The 10246-nt window shown below is 35.9% G+C and overlaps 2 protein-coding genes across 2 annotated transcripts in view; one reads left to right on the top strand and one right to left on the bottom strand.

Moving 5' to 3' along the window:
* The window catches only part of LOC104814704 (ATP-dependent Clp protease proteolytic subunit-related protein 4, chloroplastic), a 3570-nt gene extending 2471 nt beyond the window's left edge, over positions 1-1099 (bottom strand). The window contains exons 1-2 of the mRNA XM_010542878.1: positions 920-1099; positions 52-255 (exon numbers count right to left, since the gene is read on the bottom strand). Coding sequence (XP_010541180.1) covers positions 52-255; positions 920-1099 — 384 coding nt within the window. The remainder of the gene's footprint in view (positions 1-51; positions 256-919) is intronic.
* Positions 1100-7714: 6615 nt separating this feature from the next.
* Positions 7715-10246, top strand: part of LOC104814461 (cationic amino acid transporter 7, chloroplastic-like) — a 3955-nt gene continuing 1423 nt past the window's right edge. The window contains exons 1-4 of the mRNA XM_010542507.2: positions 7715-8174; positions 9381-9603; positions 9682-10015; positions 10102-10244. Coding sequence (XP_010540809.1) covers positions 7802-8174; positions 9381-9603; positions 9682-10015; positions 10102-10244 — 1073 coding nt within the window. The 5' untranslated portion in view covers positions 7715-7801. The remainder of the gene's footprint in view (positions 8175-9380; positions 9604-9681; positions 10016-10101; positions 10245-10246) is intronic.

Here is a 10246-nt window from a genome sequence, read left to right as displayed (position 1 = left end):
TTCAGCAGGTGTGCTTAAATTAAAGAGAACAAACATTTCAGTGAAAATTACCTTGGTTGTTCCTGTTGAGTTTATGTATAGGTAGATTGGCTTCTCTGCATCATCAAACTGAAGATAAAGAAACTCTGCTAGCATCAACTCGGTAACTGAAGGGACAAGAGACATTCCCAAGTAAACAATTCGATTTTTGAACAAGTATGATGCCAGATCAGGAGGAGGCTGTTCAGATATAGGCCCCTTTGAGAAAGGAATGACCTGTCAACAGAGGGAAACATGCTCATGAGTACCGAATATAAGGGTCAACGAGAAATAATGCCACTGAACGTTAAGAACTCGAAAGACTATAGACCAAAGGTATAACCAGATATTTGCAACCAGTCTCTGAATTCCACAGACATATGGTAGCTAAAGAGAAAAAGCTGATTGTATACCAAAATATTTGCTTGAAACCTTAAATTTGCCAAATGTTCTACCAAACCAATAAAATGATACAGATTGATGGAGTTAAGTTCTTGACTCAATCTCTATTACCCCTCGGTCATGTCTTTGGTAAGAAAGTGAAAAACAGACTTCTTTCTCACCAATCTATCAACTAGCCCATGATGATTTATTTCAAAAGTACACTCCCTAAGCTTCATGTTCAGTTATACAACGATTAATTGAGCACCAGAAAGAAACAAGCATTCTTTTCGATACAAATTACTCGAGTATAAGCAGTCTATCATTTGGCATGTTCAAGCATAGCAAACAATAGTTTGTTGAAGAACGAATCACCCTCTCACTACTAATCCCCTCACGAATTAACCAAGCCGGGCCTCAGATTCAACCCGTGAAAACCGCAATTCCTAAACCCTAATTGCGTACAAAGTAGAAAAGTGAGAAGCGACAAGAGAATCGACGTTGGCATGAGTTCAAGTACCATAGTGACGACACCGCGCTTAGGCTTGGAACTGGAGAGATAAGCCGGATTGAGAGATTCCGGCCGGAGCTTGGTTCCGGAGAAGTCGCTGGAGATGCTTCCGCCGGTGAGCGGAGAAAAGAAGCTGGTCGAGAGAGATGCCCGGAGACGGCAAGAAGAAGAAGAAGAACATCTCGGCATGATTCATTTAATTTAATGCAGTCGTGAAGCTCGTCGCCGTCGCTGCTGTTACCTCCATTTGTTCTCGCTGCTGCAGAGGGGAGAGAGAGAGAGAGACGTCAAAACGATAACGATGACCCGAGAAGAACTGGGCCTTGGGAAGTTTATTAATGGGCCTAAACAAAACTGAAGGCCCGGCATGAAGGGTATTAATGTAAAATCAAGATTCATCAAGAAGTATTAACCGACCTCTCCGACAGGAAATCAAATGTCCATTCCACATATTTCTTCCATTCGGTTTTACGAAAGGATTTTGTAACTAGAATCCGGTTTGGTTCGGTTTGATTATAACCATAAATATTAGAAAATAACATATATATATATAATATAAGATTGGGTCCACCAGCATATATAAGAGCCGCCGCCTCCACCACCGACCCACATTGCTGCTGCTTTATTTTTGCTGGGGTCTCAACGTGGCTTTGGAGACTCATTCTCTAAAAAGAGCAAAATTGTTGGTGGGAATGACTCTAAAATACGTCACCCAGCCACAGTCCCTTTCCTAAACGGGAATATCGTCATAACCCCATCCCCCATTTCCTTGTCCCAAATGAGAGAGAGAGAGAGAGACATTCTCTCATATTATTATTATTATTAGTGGTCTCTCCATATATACAATAAGTCTATGATTCCCACTTAATTATGCTATATGATTAATAATATTCCTTCAATTTAACATATGAGACTTGTAAATTCCCCAAACATCCTATTTTGAAAGAGAATGAACTTTTTAGCACACAGAAAATGGAAGATATCGGTGAATAAATCCAATCGGAATAGACTAGTTGTTGTAGTAGGTTGAGAAGGGGGTGCGTTTGTTCCCGATCTCATATTCGAATGACCATTGGAATGAAATGATACGATTTAATTGTAATAAGACTATTTTACGGTTCAAAGTTAATGTAGTTGGGTCGAAAATACAGTAAACTAATTTGAATACCAAAAAAATATATTGGTGAATAAACATGCAAAACATCACGAATCGATCTAATGACATCCATCTATCTATCATCATGAAACACGTTATTACCTTGGAATTATACGAATATGTGTTTTCTCTGTAAAGAAAAATTTTAATCCAACTTTTTTTCCTTTGACGGGGATAACAAATAATTAAGCATATATAGCATCTTTAATTAACATGAATTTAATGTTATGATATTCAAACTTTGCCGGTCGTAATTAGTGATTTTATTTGATTTTAGGATTCCTCAAGATTTGGTTCTTTTTTATCATTATTGTTATTCTTTTTTGGGGGTTAAAATGATGGAAACCTTTTAATGGATGGCAGACCACCTTGGTCTACTTTAACTTCCATGGCATTTCTAACTTTACAAAAGCATTTTTTTTATATAACAGATTATTAATCCTTTTCCAACGCCTCAAATGTTCTTTTCTTTCAATCTTTTTTTTTTTTTTTTTAACTTTGCATTTGATTTTTCAATATTTTTCATAAGGTTTTTTCACACTATTTTAATTGTCGGTTTAATTAAGCAATTAGAGAGATTTGTCCACTCTAATTTGCTATAATGTCCGAGATTTTTTGCAGTGGACAAAGATGACTATTTCGGGTTTTGGTTCGATTATATTCGAATTCGCTTATTTCGGTTATAGAAAAACTATAACCATTCGATTTCTATATAAATTCCGGTTTAGTTCGGTTTGAATTCGGTTTTTTTTGTTGTTGTAAAAACTCATTTTTCAAAGAAATTGTCGAATTTTTGTTATTTTTTAATCGGTTCGATTCGATTCGGTTTTGATTTTTTTCGGGTTTGAAAAAAATCATAACCATTTGATTTTTATATTGAATTCGATTCGGTTACAATTTTATCTTATTCGGTACGGTTCGGTTAATAACCACAATCCTCTTAGCTTAGGTCATATATAGGCTTTACTAATTTCTTGAGAGTTGCATCTGACTTCACCCAATCCCAAATACTATATTAAAGTTATAGTTACCCATATATTATTATTAATTTTTGTATAACTCAAAGATGGTATAACTTGTCGCAAAGCAGTCGGAGTTGGTAAACCGTATAATTGTACTCAGGGTTTGATTTTGGTAGAATGCATATTATTTCAGGTGGAAACTTAAAACAATCCATATGAGAAAAGTGATTAATATGGATCTCACATGGATATATAAATATAGTAGGAGATAAAGAGTAAAATATTGTATATTATATATATTTTCATGCAAATCATAAAATTGAAAAATAGCTCTATGAATTGGGCACACTAGGGTTCCATTAGGACAAAAGAGAAGATCTAAAGGCAAAGGGGAGAGATTTTGTCACGATTAATGTTGGATCATCCACTAGATTTTGTTGATGATTAAATTAAATTTTAAACCTAAATTAGGAAACTAGGCAAGGATATACTACAAAACATGTGGGAAGCCATTATGATAAAATTGATGATATTGTTACTCAGCACCTTCGCAAAACAAATTGAGAGATTATATAGATAAGAAGGCAACCTATCCAAAAGCTAAAAATGTAATCTATTAAAATGATGGCGATTTATTAGTCTCTCTCTGCTAACTAGGGTTCTAATTTGAAATGTTCCACCATTAATTACACACACACATACATGTATATATATGTGTGTGTGTGTGTGTGTGTGTGTGTATGTTTGATATCCATCACGACTTTAATCGAATCTATAAAATTGAGATGAGGTATACGCTATTCATATATAATCAGCTCCATGTAATATTTTAAATATATATATATAGTGTAATTCGGATTAATTATTTTTTTTGTACCAATTTGAAACTAAGTAGCTCCGAACCTCATGATTTACATATTCAATAGGATAATGATGGAGTCATAATGATTTCACCAACAAATGGTGTTCCATTATAAGTTTAATAAATAAACAAATAGATAACTAAAAAGGGGGGAGAAGGCACGTACGTAGGTTCATGTGAAGAAAGAATAGTAGCTTCATGTGGGATATTCTCGTCAACCTATAAACTCACAATTATATGTCGTAAGTATTACCTTCAAAACATCATGAATTATTTTTTTCTTATTGACAATTAATCCTAAAAAAACATATTTTCCACACAGTTTTTTTATATTTATGTTTCAAAACATGATTATATACATGTGAAAGAAAAAACAGATATATATATATATATATATCCTATATAGAGACTATATATATTATCCAACCAATTCTAGTGATACTATGATTAATTAATTCCCGGTGAGTAGAGAGAAAGCTTATTAGCTAATCTTGAGATGATTAAACGGAGAGGTAATTAATCTTTGCTTGCAATGATTGACTAAGCCACATCTGACCATACAAGTGGTGGAATTCGCCATACGTTTCATATATTTTAATGATATAATTTATTATTATTGTGAATAGTATAATCATGATGCCACGTTTTTCTCGTCTTATATCAAATAAACAAAGTATACGTAGACTGAGATTTTTTTTATATATAATTCAAAAGTTCACCGAACTTTTTGCTCGACCACATCTTCTAGAGAATCGATGAAATCGATGTGAATGATTCTCCCCAAAAGAAGACTCGAATCCGGATTGAGAGAACCTTACTTCCTTTCTTACCGGTTGAGTCATCCAATATTAAATAACTATTGCGAATTTTTGTTATCAAGAGCTCGCGTTCGGACCAATACCATGCATGTCTCGTGTTCGAACATATTCCAGATAGCTTTTTTTTAGATATATAAAATTTAATGGCATACACAAGCAATATCAAAATTTTATAGTTGAATACGCTACAATATGTAACTGTGTGTATGTATATATAAATATAGGATGTTGTACTTAATTACCTTTATTTGGGTCAACTGTCTCGGATCAACTAGACATATTTGTTTTCTTCTTCTTTTTTTCATTTGTATGTATCGTTATACGGTACAAAATATTAGCAATATAATGGAATATAATTATCGATTTTCATTTATTTGGATCCAAAATAAGGTGGTTGAATCGATAAAGAATGGAGCTTTGTTCCATCCTAATCCCCCGTTCGAGTCATCATTTAGAGAAGAACATTCACATGGATTTTCTCGATCCTCTGGAAAATATAATTGAACTAAAAATCCGGTTTTGTAGATTTAAAAAAAAAAATCATTCATTTGTCTTTTTCATCTCGGCTGATTTCGTACGCATTATTTAACGTCACGTCGTTCAAAGGAAAAGACACACTTTCCACGTAGATGACGAGACATTACTATGTTAGGTTCCTTAGAACACGTTCACGAACATCCCGGACTACGCATGAGCCATGTGTTTTTTTTTTCATTTGCCCAAACACTTAAATTCGAATAATTTTAGGCCGACGAACAGTGTCTCTAAACCGGATTATAACATTTCCACACGCGTGTTTTGTGTAATTTATTTTCGTTAATTATAGTTAGAATAGAAAGATATTGGATATATATATATACATACACACAATATACAGTTTTATATCTATTGGTATATATACACGCATACTAATATATAAAACAAATAAGCTCTCGTTTGTTCCTCGTGCAAGTTAGCCACCAATAAGAGTGAAAAGCACGCAACAACAATTCCACCATTTCACCATAACCGCATAAAGGGAAAAAAACTGATATATATAATTATAATGCCAATACATATATACATATATATATATATATATATGGTCCACAAGAGTTAAACATAAAGGTCTTTTTTATTAAAAGAAGAATACGAAACAAAGAGAAAGAGAACCGAAGTCCTATGCCCCATATTGACATGTGGGCATCTTCATCAAGACAAACATTTGGACCACTATATCTTTTGCCTAATATTCTTCGGTAACATCTGTCTGTATGCACGTATATAAATATACATTCCTTTTTCATAACTATAAGGAAAGAAACTAAACGAAACGAAATATATATATATATATATATATATATATATATTCATTTAGGGTTTTGATTTATCATATTGCTCGCTCCGCCAAGAAACCTCTTTACATATCTTGGATTTGTGAGTGGCAATTATGTAAATACCGGAAAAGAGAGTAATCGCACACTTTTTGACTTGGTATATATATATATATATATATGTGTGTGCCGAACGAGAGGTCTAAAATCAACATGTACTAAAAGAAACCGCAATAATATAATAACCCTAATCATACGTGAGAGGTGATTGGTGCGGCTGACGTGGATTTGTCTCGATGAATTCACGCCCTCACTGTAATTATGTAGGTGTTAATTTGGAAATTTTGAAACTAACTAATTAACTTCACGAGTTTTCCAACGGAAATTAGAATTACAAGATAAGACACAACACCTCAAATCTCTACGCTCTTGGGGTTCCTGAAAGGTGCCATGTGATGATTTTTTTTCTTATTTGAAACATGTAATATAATAATACACTCCATAGACCGTTCCATTAGAGAGAAAAAAAACATATAATAAATAAAGAAGAATATCTTTTGGTTCTATAGTTCACACCATTAATCAAAAGGCATGATTCATTTAATTTAATGCATACATATATATAGAAAATCAATATAAATGAATTGTTTTGATTTCCGTCAGATGTGAACCATATCCATTCACATCTCTCGTTAAAAGAAACCATCTTATTGCGCCAAGGAATCGAGTCCAATGAATACGCGATTCAATTCGTTGGTTAAAGCAAAGTGTATAATTAGATGCTCTTTTTTTATAGTAAAGTTTTTTCGAGACTAAAATGATCAAAGAGATTTTCAGGGGGGGGTGGGGGAGTGGGTCAATCTCACACATTTATTCCCCCTTTTGCGTGTCTCATGTGTTATACATACATATACGACCTTTGTTAATTTGACATGATTTATGACATATATACATACACACACACACATATATATATATATATATATATATATATATATATATATATATTCAAATATGTTATAAATTAAGATGGAGATCTTGGTGCGCCGAAAGGCTGCATATACGCATGTGTGATGGATCAATGAGAAGGGCGTTATCGTCATTTCATAGGCATCCATAAATGACAGATTAGTACTTTGAGTAAAGCTAGAGTCCGGCATCCACTTGGATTAGGGCAATATATGTCCACTCGAACGAGGGGCATTTACGTCTAAATGGGAAAAATATCACCGCATTGATTCTACCTTAGTGTCTAAACGTGATTTTATGCTCCACCGATGATATTATAAACATGCTATACGTATATAATGTTGAACCGTCCAGAAGAAATGAATGTTAAGGTTCCGTAAAAATTTAAATTTTTTTAATCAGACAGCATAGATATGCAATTACGTGTGTATATACTATATTTACAATTTTTTTTTGGCATTTATCTATTTCCCATAAGAATAAATATCATGTTCAGGAAAATCATAAGTAAAACATGCATAGTAGCTGAATGAATAATTGGGTCCAAATCCCTAAACCCCAAGACGTACAATACATGTAGTTTAGATTTATACTGATATAAAGTGGGACATATTTCTTATATTCTCCATATATACCCCATTAAAATGCAACGGACTGGGACATATCCAAATATTAGAATTAATAGTATGAAATCAAAACCTTATGCATTATATATATGGTCATATAAACACATATATATACACACACAACATTATAAACCCATTTCTCAAGCATCGCAGGCTCTCTCTCTCTCTCTCTCTCTCTCTCTCTCATGACGACGACCATGAATGGAACAGCAAAGTACCTGCACAGCCTCTCTCAGACACCTCACAGGCTCAAAGCCAGAATGCTGGCCACGTGGACTCCAGACCAGGAGCTGAACCAGGTGCGACTCCGGTCGGGACCCGACATGAAGAGGAGGCTGCGGTGGCTGGACCTCATGGCCCTCGGCGTCGGCGGCATGCTCGGCGTCGGAGTATTCGTCACCACCGGACCTGTCGCCAGGGAAATCTCAGGCCCCGCAGTCTTCATCTCTTACATCTTCGCCGGATTCTCCGCTCTTCTTTCCTCTCTTTGTTACGCTGAGTTCTCAGTTAGCGTCCCTGTCGCCGGTGGGGCTTTCAGTTATCTCAGAGTCACATTTGGTACGTCTATCATATATACACACATAAATACAACCTTCTTTTTTTTGTAAAGAGTATTTTCAAGCACATGAATGATCTTGGAAAATTGAAATAAATAAGAATTGTAACCACTAAACCACGAATCTCGTTTTTAACCATAACCCTTCATTTATTTCTTTTTTTTTCTGACCCTTTGAAAAAAATGTTACGAAAACCTGGTTTTAAGCTCATGTTCGTAGGTGGTGCCAAAAAACATTGTGCTTGTACGTATACATATATGTAAGAGAAGGGTTTTCGTATTTTGGGGGTGAAATTTTCAGTTCTTTAAAAAAAAAAATTATTTATGAAACGTCGCATAGAAGGATGTGTAAACTGCGGTTGAGAGTTGAAAAAATAAGGAGAAAAGGAGGTGTCTTTATAGTTGGTACGCAGCGTGTCAGTTTAGTTTACAAGGTTACTGACTTTTGAGACGAGACAAAGACGTGTTTGGCCGTCAGAGCCAGGCAGATCTAAAGAACATGGCGGGTGGATATGTAAGAAATCTCTCTGTGTTCATCGAGATACGTTATCTCTCTTTTTTTAAAGCTTTTCAGAAGAAAAAGACCCTTCTCTTTACTTTTTACAATTCGATAAAGAAAATGCGGTTTTTGCTCTCAAACAAGACGGAGGAAGAAGTGCATTTCATTTAAAGGAGAGAATTATAACAATTTAATGTCACTTGACATTCAGCAAAAATTTAGTATATTCTATGCATATCATATCATAACAACATAAATCATGAAATCTTGATTTAATTAGTATTAGCCCGAGGCAAAATAACAAAACCTGAAATTAATGCCCTTCTTCTTTCTTTCATTTTTGTGTGTATATCAGTGGTTCTTCATTACAACTGGATCCACTTGCCTTTGAGTTCTAAGAGATTACGTTGTTGTGTCCTTCTTTCACTACAAAACGGCATGTGTCGATAATTAATTAAGGGTTATATGTAGGAGAAAACGTCGTGTCTGATTAATTAGTAGTGTTGCTGAATCCCTAAACCAACGTGGATCTAAATATTAACTATTCTATCTGAAATTCGTCTCGTTCTTGGATCATTAATACAACAACATTAATTATATCTATAATAGTATAAATTTAGACACACACATATATATATATATACATACACACACACACACACGTATGAGTGATATATGTATATTAATGTGGGTGGCCGGATGGGTGCAGGTGAATTCGTAGGGTACTTGGGGGGAGCCAACATACTGCTGGAGTACGTGTTGTCGAATGCGGCGGTGGCGAGGAGCTTCACGGAGTACATGTGCACTGCGTTTGGAGGGTCGGACCCCAACAAGTGGAGAGTGAGAGTGGAAGGCCTCGAGAGTGGTTACAACGAGCTCGATTTCCCCGCCCTCGCTCTTGTCCTTCTCCTCACCCTTTGCCTCTGCTACAGGTATATATACACCTACCGAGTTGATCTCCCTCTGCTGCTGTTTACTAGTCAAACTTAAAAAACGCGAGCGGGTTGCAGCACAAAGGAGAGCTCGATGCTGAACCTGGTAATGACGGTGTTCCACGTGGCGTTCTTCGGGTTCGTGATAATAGGAGGGTTCAGGGAGGGAGGTGGAGCCAAGGCGCTGGTGGAGCCTGACGGTCTGGCTCCCTACGGGGTCAGAGGGATAGTCAACGGAGCAGCGGTTGTATACTTCAGCTATATTGGATACGACACCGTTTCAACCCTCGCCGAAGAGATACACGACCCTTCCTTTTCCCTCCCCATTGGAATCGTCGGTTCCGTTATCTCCGTCTCCGCCCTCTATTCCCTCATGGCCTTGTCTCTCTGCCTCATGGTTCCCTACAACGAGGTACTCGTATTTATTTATATGTAACGAAAACTAACCATGAATTATAGAATTTATATATATAAATATGTGGAGAGTTGTGTAAACAGATATCGAAGAAGGCGTCGTACGCGGTGGCGTTTAGGAAGATAGGGTGGGGATGGGGAGGGAACGTGGTGGGGGTGGGTGCGAGTGTTGGGATAGTGGCGTCACTGCTGGTGGCTATGATGGGTCAGGCTCGTTACCTTTGCGTCA

Source organism: Tarenaya hassleriana, unplaced genomic scaffold (assembly GCF_000463585.1).
Source record: "Tarenaya hassleriana unplaced genomic scaffold, ASM46358v1 Cleome21, whole genome shotgun sequence".
Lineage (NCBI taxonomy): Eukaryota > Viridiplantae > Streptophyta > Magnoliopsida > Brassicales > Cleomaceae > Tarenaya > Tarenaya hassleriana.
Note: the sequence above shows the minus strand (reverse complement) of the source record. Positions and strands in the feature narration are given on the sequence as shown.